This window comes from Prionailurus viverrinus, chromosome E1, assembly GCF_022837055.1.
Source record: "Prionailurus viverrinus isolate Anna chromosome E1, UM_Priviv_1.0, whole genome shotgun sequence".
Lineage (NCBI taxonomy): Eukaryota > Metazoa > Chordata > Mammalia > Carnivora > Felidae > Prionailurus > Prionailurus viverrinus.
The window spans coordinates 52,908,082-52,931,559 of NC_062574.1; the positions used below are offsets into that span (position 1 = coordinate 52,908,082).

The 23,478-nt window shown below is 53.6% G+C and overlaps 1 protein-coding gene across 2 annotated transcripts in view; it reads left to right on the forward strand.

The window, feature by feature from the left end:
- Nucleotides 1-23,478, forward strand: part of TBCD (tubulin folding cofactor D) — a 159,283-nt gene that overhangs the window by 21,440 nt on the left and 114,365 nt on the right. For both annotated transcript variants that reach the window (XM_047832076.1, XM_047832075.1), the window contains exons 8-13: nucleotides 7,612-7,657; nucleotides 9,045-9,177; nucleotides 15,300-15,436; nucleotides 16,488-16,548; nucleotides 17,428-17,502; nucleotides 21,945-22,039. In XM_047832076.1, coding sequence (XP_047688032.1) covers nucleotides 7,612-7,657; nucleotides 9,045-9,177; nucleotides 15,300-15,436; nucleotides 16,488-16,548; nucleotides 17,428-17,502; nucleotides 21,945-22,039 — 547 coding nt within the window. The remainder of the gene's footprint in view (nucleotides 1-7,611; nucleotides 7,658-9,044; nucleotides 9,178-15,299; nucleotides 15,437-16,487; nucleotides 16,549-17,427; nucleotides 17,503-21,944; nucleotides 22,040-23,478) is intronic.

Genomic DNA, 23,478 nt, shown 5'->3' on the forward strand with positions numbered 1-23,478 from the left:
TGCGTGTGGGCGCTGGAGGGGCAGGCACATTCGACTTAGCTTGCTTTTGTGGTTACCGTCCTCTGTTAGATCTTCTTAGCCCAGAAAGGAATTTGCATTTGGGCTGGGCTCCCAGGGTCTCCTGTAGCCCTTGCCCAGCAGCTGCCCACCCCTCCCCCAGGAGCCACAGCTGTGTTCACATGCATGGGGGCAGCTGGACCATCAGGGTACCTAGGCTGTGGGCTGGAGCCTGCTGTGACCTCCCTAGGGACCTGCAGGCAGGTGAGGCCCAAGTGGCCCCTGTCTGGGCTGGCAGCCGGGAGGCAGGTCCCCCTTAGGAGACCATGGTGGGTCTGTGCTTTCATGCCACCCTCAAGAGTTCCTGCTGGCTCCCTTGACCCCAGACTAAAGTTCTTGGGGCTCCGTTGCTCTTCCTGGAGGCTTGAGATGGGCATGGGGACCCTTTACGTCCAGTTCTGCAGCTGCTTTGCCCATAGGACCATTTATTTATTTTTTAAAATGTTTTTGATCATTTTGTTGCTTGACTCTAGGCTGTCCCCAGGTTTTCTGTTTCTTCTTCCTAAGTGGGACTCATATGCCTTTAACAGCAAAACCTGGTGCTGGGTGGGAGAGGCTGTTGGTGTGTCCTCGCTGTGGGTCAGCGTCCCTCTCAGTGGAGAGGGCCAGCCAGGAGAGGGGTGGTGCTGTGGATTCTCTAGGCCACACTGGAAGTTCTCTTTCTCTCTTCTTCCTGAGGAACGAGGAGATTTTCTCAAAGGCTTTTCCTGCCCCGTCTCCTAGCTGGGCACTGTGGCAGTGGCACGTCTGCTGTCTGGAGAGGCGCCCTCGGCGAGGTGGGCAGCTGCCTGATGGGGCAGCCCAAGTCCCTGGCAAGTGAGTAAATGGAGCTGCTGGGAAACAATGGCCTGCAGGGCCCAGCACACCCTTTTAGAAGCCTTCTGAAGCCCCTGTGTTTCTTCTGGAAAACCTAGGGTCTTTTTGGAATCTCATGTCTCGTTTCCTCTTTTTCCTTTTCAAAGCAGTGATTAGGTCTAATTGCTGCTGCTGCCTCCTGGGCAGGAGGAAGTGGTGTGGGGTGCTGGGCTCTCCCAAGCGGGGAGCGGGTTTCGCCATGAGCTCGTCAGACCTGAACAGCAGAGGCCGGGCGTCCGCGGTGCATGATGAAACTTGCAGGTGTATTGTGCTTTCGGATTTCATCTGTCTCCTTTGATGCACTTGGCTTCATTTCTATCCACCTGTTCATTAGGGCGAGTTAGGCAAGACAGGTGAACTTGTAACGAGCACCATCGAAACTAGGGTTTGATTTTATTTTCCTGGAAGCATGTTCCTCTTGCAGTGACGAATTCTAACTCTTCTGTGGTGGGGAGTGGGAGACTGGCAGCTTCTTCACATCATTGGAAGGTCCCTCTTGTTTAGTCCTGCTTTATAAATTTTTTTTTAATGTTTATTTTTGAGAGAGAGCGGCGAGAAAGAGGCAGAGTGCTAGCTGAGGAGGGGCAGAGAGAGTGGGAGACACAGTCTGAAGCAGGCTTCAGGCTCTGAGCTGTCAGCGCAGAGCCCGATACGGGGCTCGAACTCACAAACTGTGAGATCATGCCCTGAGCCGAAGTCAGACGCTTAACCAGCTGCGCCATCCAGGTGCCCTGAGTCCAGCTTTAATAAGCATCAGGATTATTGCAAATTGAGGAAATTCAGAGAAGGAAAACGCAGTGTTAACAATTGAAAATGGTCATCATTTGTATATGCTGTACCTCTGCTTCCCTATTGGTGGTTGTGCCCTCCTGGCTTTCACTGCTCAGACTGAAGAGTGTAAGGACTGACTCATGATGTGGGGTTTCTCTTCATGCAGTCCCTGTGATGGCTGGGACGTGGGTGTGGACTTTTAGCGCTGAAGACAGAGTTCTTACATAAAAATATGGCCGGTGTGATGAGTCGTAACAAAACACTCTCCTCTGCCATTTGTTACGATTGCATCCTTCCTTCACAATGAGGGTTGTTTTATTTAGTTTATCATTGATGAAAGCATACCTCTCCCTAAAGGATAAAAGGTTTCATTGCTAACAGCCTTAAAAACCAGGTAATCCCATCTGCAGCACCAGAGTGTGTGAGGAGAAATACTGAAGCCACTCTGGTTTTGCATATAGTTTGAGTAAACAAGAGGAGTGTCTAGCCCAGAGTAGAGTGACTGTCGATCCAGCAGGGGCAGGATGTACCAGAAATGCATGTCCCGGGCTCCAGGGTGTGTTGGCTCTGCCCTTGGGTGCTTTTCTGCCTCGAGGGAGGCTGATCTGCTGTGGGCTGGTCCTGAGCCTCAGGACTCCCTGCAGCAACACCCGTGACCCGAGGCAGAGGTGAAGTGCCTTGCTCCATGCTCCCCACCTGCCGAAGGGGAATAACAACCCTCTACCTCAGAGGGTGGCGTGGAGGCTAATTAGTGCACGTCACGCTCTTTGAAGATGAAGAGAAGCCACTTGATTATCCAAGACACTTCTCACGTAGGCTTTGATTTCTTGTAGGCTTCTTTGGAGAGTAGTGCCCCGTGGTTTCATTTAAGGGTTAGTTTGGCCGGAGGACAAATGATCCAGATTGGGCTTTTTAGTCATGGCCCTTGCTGGGGCAGGGCTTCGGGTGGAGGAAGATACGGGAAGAACCATCTGACTGTATGTTTTCCTGTGTTGTGTGTGTGTGTGCGTGTGTGCGCGTGCGTGTGCGCGTGCGCATGCGTGCGCACATTTATGTACTGTTCACGTGCCCCTGTGAATCCGACTGAAACGGGTACCTTCACTTTCCTTGTGGGTTTAAATCCATGGAGCAGCCAACTCTGATACTGTTTTAATTTCACATAACTCAGCATTTCACGTGGGGCCGCCAGTATGGTGGCATGAGTCTTGTTGCAACATGCATGGTGTGTGGCGGGCCTGGTTTGTACACCTGTTGTGTGAGGAGGCGACGTGTCCTGCTGGACAGGTGCACGCTCGGAGGCAGCCCAGCAGAGCCCACGCTTGGAGGGGAGGGGCCTTGTCTGTCATAGGCTCTCCCTGCCTCTTAGGTGTGGAGCTGGCCGAGAGCTGCAGGTCTCCTGGCCGGTGCCCTCTGTCCAGCCTGGCCTGTGGCCTCCAGTGCAGGCTGTCCAAGGGCCTCATAGCTCCCACTGCTGTGGTGGTTGGGTTCTCAGGTGAATGGGACTTGGCCACCCTCACCCCTCCTTCTAAGCAGGTGTTCCCCATTCTGTGTCCTTGCCGTCTGTGGACGGCTGGTGTTGCTCCCTGATTTACCCTTGACCTTCCTTTCCATGGTCCCAGAGCCCTAGTTCTGTGCACCTGCTGTGCTTCAGAAGCCATGAGTCCGAGATCGTGCCTGTTATTCTGTCTCTTTTCCTTCCTCCTGCCAGCCTGTGTCATGAGGCCCAGCAACGAACAAGAATTCGAGGGCAGGCCTGGGTCTAGTCTCATCTGGCCATGTGGCCTGGCCCTGCCTTCCTGGCACAGTGCTCGCCAGGTGTACTGGCTGCCCCTTCCGTGGCCCATCCTCCGTCCTGTGCCAACGGTCCGTCCTCGGCCTAGCGCGCGGCTCTCTGCTCCTGTGCGCTCTCTAGATGGGAGCTGGCCCGGTCTGTGGAGGCACCGGTTCCTGGGTCCTTGGCCATAGCTGTGCTTTGTCTCCACAACCTTCAGTGGTGCCACTCGGGAGAACCAGTGGCGAAAGGGCCCAGGTATGCGGTGGGGGAGCCAAAGCCAGAGAGTAGACAGCCCGTGGAGGTCTGTCCTCCAGGTCTCTCCAGTCAGAGGGCCGGGCACTGGGTAGAGTCAGGAGGAGGAGGCTGGTTGTGTGGGTTCCCCCAGGGTTTTGGGCTCTGGGCTGGCGCCTCCTCAGGGGTACCCTGGGTCAGGAGAGGGGCGGAGCATGGAGGTGCGGGCCAGAAACGCAGAGGCTCTTCTTAGTAGTTTCTGCCAGGGGCGTTGTTGCTCAAGTCTCTGGCCCTGTTGAAGCCCGTCTAGTTGTGCTTTTCATCCTCCTCTTTGGAACTCCTCTCCTCACTTCTCCTTGGAGGGGTGGGGGCCTCCTGTGGGCCTCCTGGCCGGGGAGCCCTCTCCTCCTGCTGGGCTCGGGGCTGGAGCGCAAGAGACCCAGGCCCCCTCCCTGCCTGGACGCCAGCGCGACTGGGGACATCGCTCCTCTTCTGAGCCTGTGGCCACACTGCTCCAGCCCCACTGGTTTCTAAGTTCTCTGAGACAGTTGTGTCTTTGGCATGGTTTATACGTCCTGCCTTAGGCAGGTTAGGCGACGTGTGATCAGTATTCTTGGTACTTGTCAATTGAGGACCAGTTATTTTTATCTAAAATTATCAGCTGTTGAAGCCAGTGGGAATAACAAAGACCTGCTTGGGAGGGACTGAAGTCCTGTTTCTGGGCCTGTCTCTAAGAGCCTCTTGTGGGTCTCTTGCCTCGTGAGGCTGCAGGATGGTGTCTGCTGCTGTTACGGGTGGATTCCAGCCCCTTAATGGACAGCGTTCAGAGCTTTCAGCTTTTGTGTTTGAACTTCTGTTAAGGGCGCTTGAAGGCCTTTGCGTGGCAGTTCAGGTTATGAAGTCTGACGAGGCTCCTGTGAGGTGGGCACAGGGGAGGTCCAAGGGGTGGTCACACTTAAGAGAGAGATGTCATGCATCTTCCGGGGGCTGGAGGTGCCTCTGGTCTGGCTGGCTTGTCCCCTTTGCCCGGTGGGCCTCCCCCTGGCCAGGGCCTGGTCGTGGAGGTCGGCCCGGGTGGGCACTGCCCTCGGACACTCTGCTTTTGTGTTTCGTAGTGCTCCTCCAACCGGTTCCATCAGCTTGCTGTTAATTTTGGGCGAGGTGGCAGGCCTCCTTCAGGTGCCACTCACTCGTACTGTTGTAAGCCAGCAGGTGCAGGGGGCTCTAGTTGGTGCTGGTACGAGGGTATTTTCCTCCAAACTACTGCCTGTGTTAGGGTTCCTCTACGAAGGGCCTGTGGCTGTTACCTAAAGATATGGAGCCATTTTGACGTGGCCGCCTTCCATGAAAGATGTGGCCCTGGGTGGGCTTGCGGTGGCACAAGTGAGGATCGTGGGCTAAGCTCTGTCCGGTGACCCTCCTGGAACTGGTTGTGCCAGTTTTGATCGTGTTTACATTTTGTCCCAGTTGTGTGAGGCAGGACAGCTGTGAGGGGGCACGGTGCTTCTCTTTAGCACTGGGACAAGAGTCAGGCGCTCACAGAGGGATGGGCCCCTCCTGCCTGAGTTCTGGCCTGACTGCTTTTTGGTGTGTCTATGTTGTCACGCCTTCTGGGGGACTGGGGACAGGACCCCACATAGAGGTTCCCAGCAGGTGCCGGGCTTGTTGAGAATGCGCCCACTGGCACACAGGAGAACTCCCAGGTGCTTGTAAGCGGCACCCCTGAGCCGGTGTGGTGTGGGGGACTTTCCTCCCGGGTCCTGGGTGGAGCTGCTTTTCTTGGCCTTGACTCGGTGGTGCTGCAGGGAGCCCTAGACCAGTGTGTCCTGCTTAGCAGCAGGGCGGACTGGCTCCCAAGCAGCTGACAGCCTGTGATTCACAGGCTTGGAGAACATGCCCCGCGGGGGGGAAGCTGGTTTGCAAGCTGGGGAAAAGCAGGCCTGGGTGGGTAGCAATCGAAAGGTGTGGTAGTTTAGAAGATTACTGAGAGACTCCTTTTGTTTGCACCTTGCCGCTGTGGTGGTTTCTAGAACAACAGAAACAGACCTGATGGTCATTGTTCCTGGGCTGCAAGGTGGCCTTCTCTCCAATCTTGAATGCAAAGTGTGTGCTCTCACCGGGGGGTTTCACCTGGCTCCTGTTTCCTGCCTCCATGAGCACAGGAGCACACCTCCTGCTTGGTGGCCTGGCTGGCGAGTGCTCAAGCCCCTCCGGACGAGAGTGTTCTCCCGTGGCCGCTCCCTCCCGTCGTGGAGCCTGTCTCCTGTGTCTTGCGTGGCTGCATGCTCCCCGAGTGAATGGTGGTGAAGATGCCCCATTTTTATGTGTAAAACAGGCCAATGAACAAAACAAAGCCCTTTGTAGATTTTTTTCTGGTGCTCCCTTTCCACCCCTCTGCCCTCGAGTCTGTTCATGAGGGAGTCGGGACTCCGTGACCGTTCACGTGTCCAGACCGCTCGCGTTATCCTGTGGGGTTCAGGGCTGGGAAGAGCAGAGGAATAGAGCTCCTCGCACCCATGACAGATGGGGCGTGGCTTCCTCCTCGTCCAGACAGTGGCCGTGGCCTGCCTCGGTGCCGATCCCCTTCTGTGTGGGGACGCGTGCCGGCGTTCCTGGGAACTTGTCACCACTTTTATTCTGTTCTCTCGTTGAGACTGAGTAAGGAATTTGGCAAATAAAGAATGATGGGAGATACTTTTGGTATTTCATAATATTTTAAATTCTTATTAGTTTAGTTGGTGAGTGAGCCCAAAGGACACTTTAACCAACTGCTGAGTGTGTCAGCTGTGCTCCGGGCTGCTTACCGTGCATCCCGGCAGACCCTCTGCACAGACGGGTCCTCTTCATGGCCCTGCCGCGTGTCCCCATCCCACCTCCAGTGTGGCATCTGCCGTCCAGGTTAGACAGGAGCACCCTTGCCTACAGGGTGAACTTCCTGAGCAGGGAGTTTGTTTTCTGTCGTGTAACAGCCCACCCCAAAGCCTGTGGCTTAAAACTGCAGCCACTGTTGTGTGTGTGGATTCTGTGGGTTCTGACAGGCCGGGCACGGGGTACCTTGTCTGTCCCTTGGTGCTGACAGGGTGGGGGCAGTGCTCAGGTGGAAGCCCACACAGTGGGGGCACTCGAAGGGCTGAGCACTTCCTTGATGTCAGGACCTAGTGTTGGGGGGCCGGGGAGTCTAGCGTTCCTGGGTCCACATAGCAGTTCTCGTTTTGCTGGTTAAATACTGTTTCTGAAGGAGAAGAAACCCTAAGAAATTCTTAGACGTGCTCAGTGTAGGATTCTTTGTTTAAGGGGCTTGGATGCCTGTATGAATTACCATTTTTCTTTCAGACCCGAAAGTGGAGGGTAAAATTCTAGGTTGAGCATTCTGGAGGTTGTGAGGCCTGTGCGCTTGGAGGTAGTCCCTGGTTATGGGAGATGGGGTGGGGGACACCATGCCAGGGCCCCCAGGACGAGGCTTCTCACGTATGTGAGAAGCATGGGGAACCTGTCTCACTTGCTGACTGAGAATGACAGACACTCTAGGAGTGAGCGTGTGGGCTCCTTACCTTCGTGAGGGCTGCTTGGGCCCGTAACTTCTACCCCCGGATCTCTTTTCGTATACACAGTTAATTAGAAAAATACCCAGTGAGATTCTCCACTCTCCTGTTAAGGCTCATGCCCTTAATGGCAGCTGGGGCACATGTCAGAGGTGACACCTTGCCCTCCCTAAATGAAAGGCCTTCTCGTTGAGTCACTCCTTGGCGATGTCCTTTCAGAAGATTGCCTCTCCCGCCTCCCCTCACCCCTTTTCATGACAGAGACTGTTCTGTTCTTTTGTGATGTTTAAAATAAAACTATGGAAGATGCAGTGAACTGTTCTGAAAATTTATGTTCTAAATTTGTATTTGCAACATTTAATATAATTTTTTTTTTTTTAGGCGCAAATCTTTAAGCATGGAAAACGTGAGGATTGTTTACCCTATGGTAAGGTTCACTTGTAACAAGGTGTGTTTGTGATGTGAGTCTCTGTACGTGATCAAGTGTGTCTCTTTCAAACTGTATTCATAGTTACAAAGTCTGTAACTTGCTGTATTTGGACGCTGTCATAGTTCTTTGGCTTTTTGTTTTAGGTGTGCATGTGTGCTTTAATTGGATTTTTTAGGCCTGGTGTGGGACATCTGGGTTCTTGATGCCCCGTCTGCCAGGTGTTGATTCTGGGAGACTTGGTGATGTGGAGACAGCCTGAGGTCACAGCTGAATTCTCCCTGTAGCCACGGTCACAGTCTCTGACCTTTTGCCCCCTTCTGTTAATTTTAGACAACCTCAATTTATGATAATAAGTTCTGTGATTCTTGCTGCAGAGAGGTTTACTACTTGGACCAAGAGAAATTTCTTGGAGTTATAGGTTTTAGAAGATGTGTGAACAACTTTTGAATACTAACGCCTATTTTTTAAAAACACCTTCAGTATGGAAAATTTCATACATGCGTGAAGGGAGAGAGAGTGTGTAACGACCCCCACATTCTATCACAGGCTTCACAGTTTTAATTCATGGGTGCCTTGTTTCCTGTGCTCCTCCTCAGCCCATCCAGACCCCTGCTATTTTACCTGTTTCAGTGTGTATCCCCCAAAGATAGGACATCTTTGAAACATCCCTTGATGTTATTGTCACACCTGAGAAAATGAGCAGTAGTTGCCCAATGTCTTCACACACCCTCCTCAGCAGACTTGCACACACAGACCCGGGGTTTGCTCTGTGTTACCGTCATTCATGCCCAGGTCAGTCACTGCACGTCATTTGGGTCTTTGGGGAAATTTTTCAGATGCTGTAACAACTTGTCCTGAAACCCTGCCCTCCTTGTTTCTCATACGAAATGCCATCTTGTGTGCTCTCCTGGCCCTTGCTCCCCCCACCCCCAACGGCGCCCACCTCATTCCCCCCAACAGCCTTGGCAGCGTAGGGGCCTGACCACCCATTTCCCTGTTTGTAGGGACCCTGCCCCATCAGGCCTGCACGTCTCCTGTAATCCATGGCGTGTTCTTTCGCCTGCCACGTTTTGCATAAGCTCTTGTTTGCTCGGCGTGGTCTCCCCTCTCTCTGGGGATCCTCTTCTGCCAGCCTACACGCTACTGCTCACAGCCAGAAAGTTGAGCAGGGTTGACTCGAGCTACACTCGATAAATGACGTGCGATCAGGTCGGGGTTCTTCATGGAACTCTGGTGTGGTCCAGCCCAGGCCATCACACTGAACCTGGGGGGACCTGAGGATCACCTGTGGTTTTCACGTCGTGGATGCCAAACACGGAGTGTGTTTGGGAGACCGTGGGGAACCCTTCCCACCAAACTGAGCCACATGTGCTGTTGTTCGCAGCCGCAACGGTTCTCGAGCGCCTGGCGGGTTGCAGGCTCCCCTGCAGCAACCAGACCCTGCTCCGGAAACTTGGAGTGAAGCTCGTCCAGCGGCTGGGACTGACCTTCCTGAAGCCCCGGGTGGCAGAGTGGAGGTTGGTAGGCCAAGCCTGAGTGGCCCGAGCGCCTGTGGGTGAGGCTGGTGTGGTGACTGCCTGGGTTTGGGCGGCCAGGGAAGGAAGACTGTGTCCCTTCTGCTTTCATTTCATTGCTTCCATCGCAACAGTGTTGCTGATTTTGAAAAGAAAAGTTTTTCCCTTTTTTTTCCTGTCCCTACATCTCCTTTTTTTTTTTTTTCTGTCCCTACATCTCGTGGTTAGAATAACTGAAGGTAGAGTGGTGACAAGAAAAGTTTGCTGCTGCATTTCATGTGACGTTCAGGTGCCAGATGACTACCGGTTTGGGCTCACTGTCGGGAAAGCTCCAGTAATGATACGACTGAACACAAGGTTCTTTCACAGAGAGCAGGCTCTCTCTCAGGGCCGGTTCAGAAAACCACGCTGCCTCTGCCTGCGGGTGGGAACTTCACAGTCTGAGGTGGCCTGCTTCAGTGGACAGATGGCTTGTGACAGTGCCTCCCGTGGAAGGAGGCCCTTCTGTGCTCCCCATACTGTGTGCTTCACGGTCTTCAGTTCCCTTGTTTTGTTTTGTTTTTGAGTAACAAGAAGCAAGTTTTCTCTTTGTTCATTTTTTGCATTTGAAGTATTGGTCGGTGACCTCCTTGCCTGAGGCTCGGCTGCAGGCCTCCACCACCACGCAGCTGCGGCCCGCTGCGTCCGGGCCATCCCCACTGTCGGGTTTGCAGAGGCCGACCCCTTCCCCTCGTCTCTGGTCGTCAGCCCTGATTAGGTTGACTGGGTGTTCCGCACACAGAGCTCCCACCAACTCCACGTTCCCAGGCTCTCACAGCTGATGCAGGCGTGCAAAGGTGCGTGGCTCAGGGTGGGCGCCTTCATGAGTCCACCTGTTGGGCCCGTCACGCCGCCTCCTGGGAGGCTGGCAGCGGTGCCTTCCTTGGCCGGGGTGGTGGGGGACAGGTGGAGTGGGGTCTCCAGTGCACGTGAGCCTCTGTGCGACTCCACGGTGGCTGGAGAGAGCTAACAGTGTTCAGTTTATTTCAAGTATTGATATGACTGGTTTGGGAGGAATTGCTTGGCAAGGCTCAGCTCAGCCTTTGTCTCAGGTTACAGTAAATTCCAGAGAACTGTGGTATGTCTTAGTGATGTTTTACTGAAATTAGATTTTGGGTCATAAAGCTTGTTCTGTGAGAAGTTGTTTGTGAGTCTAAATGTTGGTGGTTAGTTTCTAAAACTGTAGAGAAAACATTCAGTAATACGTTAGGGTTTCCCAGGGAGACAGAACCAACAGGGTGAGAGGGTGTGTGTGTGCATACACATAGACTTGTAAAGAATGGGCTCATGTGATTGTGGAGGCTGAAGTCCCAAGATCTGCAGGGTGAGTCAGAAAGCTGGAGGCCCAGGAGAGCTGATGGCATTTGAGTCTAAAGACAGGAAGAATTCCTTTTGACTAAGGGGAGGGTCGGCCTCTTTGCTCTGTTCGGGTCCTCAACTGATTTGGTGAGGCCCACCCACACTGGGGAGGGCAGTCTGTTTTATTCAGTTTACTAGTTTAAATGTGAACTCTCATCCAGACACACTCTCACAGGCATACACAGAATAATGGTTGACCGAATAGCTGGGAACTCTGTATCCCACTTGAGTTGACACATAAAATTGACCATCACAGGTACGACAAGTTTATTGATTTATTTTTTAAGAGAGACAAAGAGGGAGTGCAAGTGGGAGAGGAGCAGAGAGAAAGGGAAACCCAGAATCCACAGCAGGCTCTGTCCTGACAGCACAGAACCTAATGTGGGGCTCGAATTCACTAACCATGAGATCATGACCTGAGCTGAAGCCTGCACCTAGCCGACTGACCCACCCAGGTGCCCCTTCTTTATTTATTTCTGAAAACAAATTTTTTATTTTTTTTATTTTTTATTTTATTTATTAAAAAAATTGTTTTTTTAACGTTTATTTATTTTTGGGACAGAGACAGAACATGAACGGGGGAGGGTCAGAGAGAGAGGGAGACACAGAATCTGAAACAGGCTCCAGGCTCTGAGTGGTCAGTACAGAACCTGACGCGGGGCTCGAACTCACGGGCTGTGAGATCATGACCTGAGCCGAAGTCGGACGCCCAAAGACTGAGCCACCCAGGCGCACCAAAACGAATTTTTTAAATGTTTATTTATTTTTGAGAGAGAGAGAGAGAGAGAGAGAGAGAGAGAGACAGACAGACAGACAGACACAGACAGAGCATGAGCAGGGGAGGGGCAGAGAGAGAGGGAGACACAGAATCCGAAGCAGGTTCCGGGCTCCGAGCGGTCAGCACAGAGCCCGACGCGGGGCTCGAACTCATGAGCCGTGAGATCATGACCCGAGCCGAAGTCAGATGCTTAATTGACTGAGCCACCCAGTCACCCCTGTACTTTTTTTTTTTCATTTCTTTTCTTTTTTTTTAATCTTCAGTACACTTCTGCTGTTGGCTGTCTTCCCTTGATGAGGAGCAAGCCTGTTGGCAGGCTGGTAACTCACTGGTCCTGCACCCTCCTCCTGAGTCCTTGTTAGGTTGGACTTCTTTCCGTTCCTTCTCCCTGGAGCATAGCTCTTGGTGAAGTGTGCTCCTCACTTCCAGTGCATGGCTGTTTGGTCCCCCTTGCTGGGCCCACATCTCAGTGACTCCCCAGCATTGTATGACCTCCGAACTCAGCTCAGCTCTCAGCCTCCCGGCTGTTCTCAGGTGGTGCTTCTGGGTCTTGCCGTGCTCTTGCACATCTGAGAGGTTGTCCAGGGATCCAAGGAGACTTCTGTGCAGAATTGTGGTTTCCTTCTCAGTAGCTACTTTTTCTCCAACATCTGTCCCCAAATACTAGCCATCTCTGTAGTCATGAATATTTTTTATTCAACCCAGCAAAACTGCTGCCTCTGCTTGGACCCTCCTTTCTGATGCTGGGGTTTAGAAAGTACCTTTGGGGGTGCCTGGGTGACTCAGTCAGTGAAGCGGCCAACTTCAGCTCAGGTCATGATCTCATGGTTTAGGAATTCGAGCCTCTTGTCAGGCTCTGTGCTGACAGCTCAGAGCCTGGAGCCTGCTTTCAGATTCTGTGTCTCCCTCTCTCTCTCTGCCCCTCCCCCACTCACTCTGTCTCCTTCTCTTAAAAATAAAGAAACGTTGGGGGAAAAAAAGTACTTTTGGGATGGGGGCATCTGGGTGGCTCAGTCTGTTGAGCATTATTTGACTTTTGATTTTGGTTCAGGTCACGAAACCAGGGTCAAGGGGTTGAGCCCCATGTTGGGCTCTGAACTGAGTGTGGAGCCTGCTTAGATCCTCTGTCTCTTCCTCTGTCCCTCTCCCCTGCTTGTGCATGTGTGCTCTTTCTCTCCCTCTCTCTCTCTCTCTGTCTCTCTGTCTCTCTGTCTCTCTGTCTCTCTCTCTCTCTCTCTCTCTCAGAAAACAAAGAAGTACTGCTAGGGACGAAGCAGGGGTGTGAAGGTGGGGTGCACCTGGGCACCTGCTTGCTGTGCACAATTGTAGCCTGTACTTGGTTGACCTCTCGTGGGTGCCAGTGGCTGACTTTTGTCCAGGTTTTGGAGTTGTTTGTGGCGGAAGGGTAGATCCGATTGGCCCCTGACGCGTCTGTCATCTTTATAGTTTCTGGTTACTGAGGGTTAAGGTGAGTACTTTTCCCACCGAGTAATCGGCATGTGTACTCATTTGAGGAGAACAGGGACAAGGACAGCAGCCACTGTGTGTGATCTGTCACCGTGAGCGTATTCTGTGGTGGCTGCTGGCTACTCTCCCTGGATTAGCTACCTGCCGCTCCTCTGGTTCTGACCCCCAACTCTGAGGTGCTTTTTTTCCCCACACCAGTCTGTTCTTGGACTCCAGCTGGGTGTCCCGCAGTTAAACTCCATTTTGACCCTGTCCACCTGGAAATCTTGTCTGATCCCTCAGGTTAAGAGGTCAGTCCTACAAAGACTGCCCCCCTCCCCACTTCCTTCATTACTTCAGATGCCAGTAGTGGGTCCAGGTTGTCACCTGTGACTCAACTGACCCACATCTCCCTTCTCAGGCTTGATTAATGTGCCAGAGCAGCTCACAGAGCTCAGAGAAATGTTTTGTTTACCGCTCACCAGTTTATTATAAAAGGATATAACTCAGGAACAGCCGGATGGAAGAGGTGCGGAGGGTGAGGTATTGGGGCACAGCCATCCTCCCTGGGTCTCCCTGTGCTCACCAATCCAGAAGCTCTCCAAACCCCCTCCTTTTGGGTTTTTATGGAGCCTTTGTCACAGAGGCACATTTGATTAAATCATTGGCCGTGGGTGATTGACTCAGCCTCTGGCTCCCCTCCTTCCCCGTGGCGGTGGGACCGAGAGTTCCAACCCTCCAGTCGCGTGGTTGGTTCCCGCAGTTAGCAGTCCCCATCCTTAGGTGACCTAGGGGCTTTCTAGAAGTCACTTCATTGACATAACGGAAGACACCTTCATCCAAAAATGGTCAAAGATCAGATATATGTCTCTTATTATAAATGACAACATCACAGTTATGTGAAAGAATACTCCAAAGTTTAGTAGCTTAAAATGTATTAAAAAAAAAAAAACTTATTTGAGAGAGAGAGCAAGCGAGTAGACGAGGGGCAGAGAGAAGAAGAGAGAGAATCTTAAGCAGGCTCCACGCCAAGCACAGAGTCCAATGCGGGGCTGGAACCCATGACCCTGCGTTCATGACCTGAGCCGAAATCAAGAGTTGGATGCTCAACCAACTGAGCCGTCCAGTCGCCTGTGATGATGCATCTTTATCGTCACCATTTCTGTGGATTGGGAATCTGGGTGTAACTTAGCAGGGTTCTGTGGTCAGAGTCTGTCTGAGGCTTCACGAAGGTGTTGGCCAGGCCTGCTGCCATCTCCAGGCTTGACTTGTGGGTGTGGGGGGGGGGGGGGGGGGCCCTGCAGTCAGGCAGGCTCCTAGCGTTGCCGGTAAGACTCTGTTCCTCGTGGGCTATCTGCTGGCGACCTTCCAGAGCTCTTGGTGCCAGGCAGTGCACAGTGCAGTGGCCAGCTTCTGTCAGCGAGAGGGGGGCGGCAAGACGGAAGCCACGGTCTCCCAGAGCCGCCTTGGGAAGGACGTCCCCTCACTGCTGCGCTCTCCCAGCAGGAGTCACTGGGTCTGGGCTGTACCCAGAGGAGAGGATTGCATGAACGTCAGAAGGTGGGCCGCCTGCCACTGTCCTCGTTCTTGGTTGGAAACCGGTCCAGAGAGTTAAAGAGCTGCTCAGGGCCACAGTTATCAGCGCTCGAGCTGGTGTTCAGGTTTCGGGCTCTGCCTGTGAAGCTCTAGCTGTCTGCGCTCAGGAGTCCGCCTCAGGCTGCCGCCCCCAGATGCAGTCTGTGCCTTGACTCAGGCACCTTTTGTGCTCCAGGCTGTGTGCCGATCCAGGGCCACCCGCCAGGCTGGCCGTGTGTACTTACCTCAGCACCACGCACTGGTGCCCGCCTTGCAGGAGGAAGGGCAGCAGCGATGGCCTTCCGTGCACATCCTTGCATCTGACTTGTCACAGGCCTCTGGGTAAGGGCCTCCTCTGACAGATGGGGACACCGTGGCAGCCGGACGCTCAGGAGCTGTGCAGAGTCGGATGGTGGATCTGGCCTGTGCTGATGCCCTCGCAGCACACGGATGATGCCAGTGGCCTCGGCTGGGGGGAGGAGGGCTGTGGCTGGTGGGGCCTGAGAGGGAGGCTCCAGAGACGGCATCCGCAGGGGCTGGCCGTGTGAGCTGCAAGGTCCGGGGTGGCTGGGGGCCTGAGGGGCAGTAGGGGTAAGAGGCAGAGCGCCTTGTGAAGAAGGCCAACGCCCACGGGCTGGTGAGTGCCCTGGCGCCCTCCTGCAGTCCTGCTCTGTCCCCTGCCTTTCTGCCTGGACACCGCACAGTGCTCGGGGGCTTCTGAGTAGTGCAGGATCCTGTGGCTGACCTTGCGGATGCCAGCCGCTAGCTGCTCCATTTTTCTGTCCCGTCTCTGAAAAACACATGGAATTGTCACAGACATCCTTTAAGGTTCTAAGGGACACCAGATTATTGATTTCTGTCGAGATAATTTGTCCCTGAGGCTCCGGCAGGCGTGGCCGCTGGTCTGAGGTCACGTGTGTTTGTGCAGGTACCAGCGCGGCTGCCGCTCGCTGGCCGCTAACCTGCAGCTCTGCGCCCAGAGTCCGCGGGAGCCGACAGTGCACGCCGAGACTCCCGCTGGTGACGAAGACTGTGATGTCCCCGAGGAGGTGGAGAGCGTGATAGGTGGGTGCAGTCCCTGCGGGCTCTGGTCTCTGGGTGGCGGCGAGGCTCCTCCCAGGTACATTTATTGGCCGCGTACCTTTGCCACCTCTGTGCTGGCAGCACGTGGCCTTCCGTGACCTTCCCCACCCTCACCTTTCATGGAGTTCGTGGCTGCTGGTCTGTAGTCTGCGGGCCCACGACCCTTTGGGTCCTGGACCCTGTCTTTCTGTTCGCTGTTTGCTCCCCTGTGTGAGCCCTCCTATTTCCACCTCACTCCCTAGGCACCTCAGGACAGCTCCGTGCCTTCAGCCTTCCCCCAAGCCTGGCCTGGGTGTATTGCGCTGGTGGCCTCAGGCCTTCTCCTGAGGGGATGGAGGGGTGGCTGTCTTGGGCCCTGCCCCGCTCTCACTCTGTGACAGCTCCTGGCCCCGCACACCCTGCCTGCTCCCCGACTCCCGCCAGGTGTACCCGGCAGGGCCAGCCTCCCTGTCCATGAAGGACAGCCCTGTGCCTCCCCTGTTTTCCTCCCCTTCCCAGAGCTGTCTGCCCCCACGCCCTCAGAGGCCCTATACTGCCCTGGTCACAGTGGACTTGACCCATTCACAGGCTCCCATCCTTCCTCTGTGTCAGCCTTTCCCAGGCTGCCTGGTGCCCTTGGTCAAGGTTTCTGCTGACTGAGGATTGCCAGGCTCTTTTCTGAGCAGCCTCTGGGCTCTCCCGACTTCCTTCGGGCCCCTGGGTGGCTGTTCTGGAATTTGGCCTGTGCCCGAGACCCCAGCAGAGCCCCTTTTCTGCACCCTCTTGCAGAGCTGGCCTCTGGGAAGTCTTCCTCACTTGGTGCTTTCTGCCCAGTGACGGCTCTGGTGGGCGGATCTACTTTGTAGCAACAATGGCAGGAGTAGGTTTTTAAAAACGAAGAATTAGAATAATTAGAATTAACATTCTTGATGTGACTCCCTTCATGGTGCTCGAGTGCTCTGCAGGGTGGGTTATGTTTAAGCTCGGAAATGAACTTCCCCAGCACTCGGGCGAGCGCGGAGAGCTCAGACCTGGCTTTCCCGTGTTCTTGCAGAGCAGCTGCTGATCGGGCTGAAGGACCAGGACACGATTGTGCGGTGGTCTGCGGCCAAAGGGTAGGTGCCTGCTGTCCCTCCGCAGGGGGGACATCCTGTCATTCAGCGCGTCTTGTGCAGTGAGAGCTGGGAACAGCTTCGAGATTTTTATAAGGTGGAACAGTTTTTCTCATTTACATTTATTGCTTTATGTTCTCATTTTAAAGGTAATTACTGGGGAATGAGGGGGCTTCATTTCCTTGCCTGTCTGGCTAGAGTGGGCGGAGTTATGAGCATATCCACTTGCCTTTCTTGCCTTTCAGAGGTTCCTTTTCTTTCAGTTCTGTGTCCTCAGCAGCACAGTACCTGTCCCTTTCACAGGCAGGCGCGGTCACTGTATAGCGAGCGGAGGCCGGCACGGCCTTATCTAATCCCAGAGCCCCTGAGAGGGAGACTGGTGTTGGTCCTCTGTTTGCCTGAGGAATGGCCTACAGAGAGGTGCCCTCATGGGGGAGGTGTTCGCTTCAGCAGCAGGCAGCCTCTGAGCCCCAAGTCATGTGTGGGTGGGGTGGGGTGGGCCCGGAGGGATGCTGATCCGTGTCAGGGGGTGTCTGGTGTGGATGTGCGGTAGCCTGCCATGTGGGGACGTGGCCTGGAGGGGTCAGGCCGACAGGGGTGCCGTTGACCATCGGTAGCATGGGGCTGTCCCGTGGGCACACCCACCCCTTTGTCTCCCTCCCTCAGGAGAATCCTGTGTCTGTCTGTTTATGTCACTAGGATGGGGCTCCCTACCAGGCAGGTGGCCTTGTGTAGAGTAGAGCGTGTGTGAGGCTTGCCCTGGGTCTACCTGTCTTTCCTGCTCTCTAGAGGGAGGGAAAATTGCCGGGGACAGGTCCTGGTGGCTCGGGCCCCCTCACGACGGGCCCGTGATGCTGACAGAGCGCTGCTTCTCTCTTTCAGAATTGGTAGGATGGCTGCGAGGCTCCCCAAAGAGCTGGCGGATGATGTGGTTGGGTCCGTGTTGGATTGTTTCAGGTATGTGAGAAGATCAAAGGGAGACGTGTTTCTGGTTGAAAGCAGTGGCTTTTCTTCTATCCTTTTACATTTTCTTTCAATTGAGCTGTTTGTCAGAGCCTCCGCAGCCTTTTTTTCTTTTTTTTGAAGTTAAATTCAAGAACTCAAGTTATTTCTGTTATCTTTCTTTTTAGAACAAAATTTTTTTAAACGTTTATTTATTTTTGAGAGAGAGAGAGTGTGAGCAGGGGAGGGGCAGAGAGAGAGGGAGACACAGAATCTGAAGCAGGCTCCAGACTCTGAGCTGTCAGCACAGAGCCCGAAATGGGGCTCGAACCCACGAACTGTGAGATCATGACCTGAGCCGACATTGGACACCCAACCGACTGAGCCACCCAGACGCCCCTAATTTTACTGGATTTGAATTTAAATAGCCACATGTGGTAATGGTCATGTTGTGTCTAGGTAGCCCGTGGTGCAGGTGTGGGCTGGGATGCACAAATGGCAGGTCCTTGGGGTCTGGGCCTGGGGCCTGCAGGCCAGGGGGCAGAGCAGAGACTCTGGCACCAAGGGTGCACTGTTAGGTGCACAGTCCCAGAGGACTGTTAACTTTGCTTGTGGAAACCTCTCTGGGGGTTTCAGAAGCAGGTGCTTCTACGAAGGGTGGTGGTTGGGCCCAGCCTCACTCCTGCCCTCGTTAGCCGGCTGCTGATCTTCTGGGGCTGTTGCTGTGGGTGTAGGAGAGGGTCTGTCTGCCCTCCTGGGCTCAGCTATGCACACTAACTGCCGAGGGTGCTCTGTGAGCACCTGCAGGACGTGCCCTCCCCCCGGAGCAGCCTTCTTCTGGAGCTTGTCTCGAGCCTGCTCAGCCACAATTGGAGGAGTGCAGGGGAACAAGATGTCACATGTGGGTCACCTTTTGCAGAACAATGCTGTGTGTCTGGCCAGTGTGTCTTCCAGTGGAAACATTTCACCGTTGTCTGCCTAGCGGAAAACGTGCACTCCTTACTGTCACTCTGAAACGCCTGAGTTAGGGAAAAGAAAGTGCTCCCTGTCCATGTGATGATTCTGCTGGCTTGTTTATTTTTATTTACTTTTTATTTATTAAAAAAATTTTTAATGTTTATTCTTGAGAGACAGAGAGCGCGCACGCTCCTGAGCAGGGGAGGGTCAGAGAGAGAGGGAGGCTGAAAGCAGGCTTCAGGCTCCGAGCTGTCAGCACAGGGCCCGACGCGGGGCTCAAACTCACCAACTGTGAGATCATGACCTGAGCTGAAGTCGGCTGCTTAACCGACTGAGCCACCCAGGTACCCTTCTGCTGGCTTGTTTTAGGGTGTCCTCTTGGATTTCTTTTCTGGGGGTGTGGTGTTGGGTAGGCTAATGATGCTGGACGTCGCTGGTCCAGGGCGGCTCTGAGAGGTGGCTCTTGTGTGACCACGGGAGAGCCTCCTGCTCTCTGGAGAGGGCAGCACTTTGAGCCAGAGCTCTGGAGCCTTTCCTCCCTGGCCCCTTTGCCCAGGGCATGGCAGGTCTATCTCAAGTCTTTTTCTCTATTTCCTTCTTAGTGCATTTCTGCACCTGCCCTCTGGGGGTAATGCTGTCTCTTTACCCAGCCCTCCCTCGGGCTCTTCCTTGCCCAGCCTCCTTCCTTCCCTTCGCACCTGTCCCCTCCTGCCCCTGCCGGTGGCGTCCCTGGTGCTGGCTTTTCCTGGCGGTGGCTGCTCCAGTGTTCCTGAGCCCCCCTCACTCCTCCGGCCACTGTGTCTCTGTCTGGAAGCCTGGGGCCCTTCACCCTAGTGCATCTTGACCACACTCCTGGCACACGTTTCCTCTTGGCCAGACATCTGGCCTTCTGGCCTGGACCCGTGGTCTCCTTTAGTCATCTTCATTGGTTTAATCCCCAGACACTTCTTTGCCGTTGTCTTGTCATTGCAGTAAGCTCCTCTGAGTTCTGTAGTGAGGTCGTGCAGGGTGGAAACTGTCTCACTGCTCTTGATTCCCAGAGCTGGCAGCCTGGAGCCGCAAGCAGGCCGTTGAGGGAAAGGGCCTGTGTACAGAGGCATGAAATGACCTGACTGCAGAGCCTGGCTCACAGAAGGGTCCCCCCCAGCCCAGAATGCTTGAAGACCCTGAGAGGCAGGAGCTTGTTGGGTGGAAGATGTGTGTGGGGTGGGGGCCACAGGACTGGCTGGTCACCTGGCACAGCTGGGATCTTGTCCCTTGTTTTGTGGGACATACAGTGACGTACGGTGAGCTGCCAGCTTTTTCTGAAAGGGTCAGAACAGGACATTAATGTCATTAACTGTGAGCATATGCCTCTCCTCTCCCTGCTCTGTTTCTAGGCCAGGTTATGTAGCACGAAGCCACACACGTCCCCAGGTGGCTTTACATTGAGCCCCATAGGACCAGTGTGAGCAACATGGCCATCGTCCCCTTCTCCGTGTCTTGTCCCCTGGTTGTGCAGGTGTCCTTTGGTACCTGTGCACCTCCCCTCCCTGGCCCTGGTGGCATTACCTCGGGGCAGGACTCCACAGACAGGCGCCACCCACTGCCCCAAAGCATCTCTTTCTAGTTAAAATTCTGAAGTACACAAAAGTGCCAATATTAAAATTTGAAATGGTCATACAATCTTTGGGACAGATATTTAATAAAACATCTGGAACTTGGGGCGCCTGGGTGGCTCAGTCGGTTGAGCATCTGACTTCAGCTCAGGTCATGATCTCACAGTTGGTGAGTTCGAGCCCTGCCCTGCGTCAGACTCTGTGATGATAGCTCGGAGCCTGGAGCCTGCTTCAGATTCTGTGTCTCCCTCTCTTTCTGCCCCTCCTCCACTCACGCTCTGTCTCTGTCTCTCTCAAAAATAAAATGAAACATTAAAGAAATTTTTAAAAACATTTGGAACTTAAAAATTTGTAATTGGAATTGTAAGTTGGTGCTGGTTGATGGTGAGGTTCAAGGGGACTTGGTTAGTCTGCCTCCACAGGCCCTGACATGAGGGAGGGACCTGCTGAGTGAATGCATGAGAGTCGCTCTGTCCTGTCTGAATGTTCTTGTGCTTGTTGCTTGTGAGGCATGCAATCTAGTTGGTTTTCCTGAACATTCCAACATCAAACTGTTGGATTTAGGGTAGGAAAGAGCCCTGCAAAGTCTCTCGCTTTTTGGGGAAGCGTATTTCACTGTTTATGTTGGCAGCCAAATGTAGAAGCTCTCAGGACAGCCCTTGTCAGTCTAAGAAACCCCTCTCACTGGTCCTAATGTCAGAGGTGTACCTTAAACAAGAGGGCTTCCAGACCACTTCAGGGACAATTTTATTAGATATAAAATTTTACCTGTTGGTTCATTGGTATAATCATGTATTAAAAGCCTGTGTTTCAAATAGTGTGAAACAATTCTCTAGAAGACTTTCCATTCTAACTTTTAAATCTCTACTCTGAGCCAGGAAGGGAGCTCTCCCCACCCCTTTCTGTGAATGCCTCAAGTCACCGGGGTTTTGGTGACTTGAACAGGCTGAGTCCTTGGCTGTGTAGTCAGCTGGCACACACGGCCGTGGCAGGAATGGTATGTAGAGCCTGGGCGTCCTGCTGACGCATATCTGCAGACTGCTTTCTCTGTGGTCCCATGTGGGGCCCTCAGGACCTCTCCTTGTCATCGGGAGATCTGAAGAAAAGTACTGAGCACAGCACTTACCTGCCATTAAGTTGCAGGAGTTTCTTTCTTTTTTATTTTTAATGTTTATCTATTTTTGAGGGAGGAAGAGAGATAAAGCACAAGGGGAAGGGGCAGAGAGAGAGGGAGACACAGAACCCAAAGCAGGTTCCAGGTTCTGAGTTAACAGCAGAGACCCTGACGCGGGGCTCGAACTCATGAGCCCTGAAATTGTGACCTGAGCCGAAGTCAGATGCTTAACCAACTGGGCCACCCAGGTGCTTCACAATTTTATTTCTTTAGCCAGCAGATGCTTTAAAAACTCACTAACGGGGTGGGGGGTGGGGGGTGCCTGGTGGCTCAGTCGGTTAAGTGTCTAACCCTTGACTTCGCTTAGGTCATGATCTCGCGGTTTGTGGGATTGAGCAGTGTGTCGGGCTGTGTGCTGACAGTGTGGAGCCTGCTTGGGGTGTTCCCTCTCCCTCTCCCTCTCCCTCTCCCTCTCCCTCTCCCTCTCCCTCTCCCTCTCCCTCTCCCTCTCCCTCTCCCTCTCCTCTCCCCCTCCCCTTCCCCCCCTCCCCCTCTCCCCCTCTGTCTCTGCCTTTTACCTGCTTGCATGCACTTTGTTCTCAAAAATAGTAACTGTTAAAAAAATAAAAAGTTACCACTCACTGGTGGCTCTTAGCGAGGCTCCCAGGCACAACTCACTGGTGGGTTTTAGCGAGGCTCCCAGGCACAGCGTGGACACTTGCAGTGTGTGCACGTCGGGGGATGAGCGGACACAGGCAGTCCGGTCTCAGGTCTTGTGTGTGTGTCAGCTTTCAGGAGACGGACGGTGCCTGGCACGGTGGTTGTCTGGCGTTGGCAGAACTGGGCAGAAGAGGCCTGTTGCTCCCTTCACGGCTGGAAGACGGTGAGTTCTGCGCTCGCTTGCTCCGCGCTCTCAGTGCTGTGTGTAGCTCACTGGGTGCTTCGTGTCACTCCGCGTCTCCGGCTGTGAGCACACCGGGCCTCTGCCCTCGCTGACAACATTGTTTGCAGGACAGAGCGGACTAGGCCTGTTTCTCTCAGCCTGCCTTCTTGTATCGACCGTTCTGATTTTCTGACTCCCCTTCTCCCTGCTGCAAAATGTTGGTACCACAGATACACTGTGTGTCTGGATTTGGAGGGCCAGGAACCATTGTGATGTCTGAGATCTTCTTGTCCCTCAGAACTGGTTTTCGCCCCTGTGGGGGTGCTGTTGCCTGTTGAGAAGTTGTGTACTGCCTCTGTTTATCACCTGGAGTGCGTCATGGTCCCCTAGGAATCAGGCTCACACCAGCAAGGGGTGGGGGCGGAGGGCTGGAGGAAACTTGGCAGTGAGCCTGTGCAGGGGGACGGGGGCACAGTGCAGCAGACGCAGGGAGGACCGCCGAACTCTAAGCGAGTGTGTCCCAGCTGTCGGGGCTGGACGCGTGCAAGTGCGGCCCTGTCTGGTTGGTGGGAATCATCTCTGGGTGTGGCTGGTGGTGCCTCTGGGCAGAAGGGAAGGATGCCTGCAAAGGAGGGAGAAGGTCACATCCTGGGGTGTTCACCATAGGTGCTCTGTGCACTGGGGGGTTGACTTCCATCCAGAATAAAGATGTCTGTGCACAGATGGCTGGGACCCTGCATCTTACTCCACGGCACCTGAGCTGTGGGATGTCAGAAGTGATGGCTTTGCATTTGGCATCGTGAAGCGGGAGGAGGGCTCTTAGACCCTCAGAATTCTATTTATTCTTACTATTTATTTTTGGGAGCTTTATTGAGATACAATTTATATACCGTGAAGTTCACCCACATAGAGGGTACAGTTCAGTGGTTTATAGTATATTTTACAGAGCTGTGCGACCGTCATCATCATCTAATTTCAGAACATTTATGCTGCCCCCAAAGGAAACCCCTGTACTCAGGGGCAGGCACTCCCCATTTCCCCTCAACACACCCACCCCAGGCAACCAGTAATCTGCTTTCTCTTTCTTTAAATTTGCCTTTTCTGGTCATTTTTCATAAATGGAACCTGTGATCGCGGTCTTGTGCCTGACTTCTTTCACTTAGTGTGATGTTTTCAAGGTTCATCCATGTTGTAGCATGTAACTCTGTTCCTTTTTATGGCTGAATAATATTCCGTTGTGTGGATACACCACATTCATCAATTGATGGACATTTGGATTTGTCACATTTTGGCTATTACGGAAAATGCTGCTGTGAACATTTGTGTGCAAAAACGTTTTTTAAATTTTATTTTAGAGACAGAGAAAGAGCATGAGTGGGGGAGAGGGGCAGAGGGAGAGAGAGAGAGAGAGAGAGAGAGAGAGAGAGAGAGAATCCCAA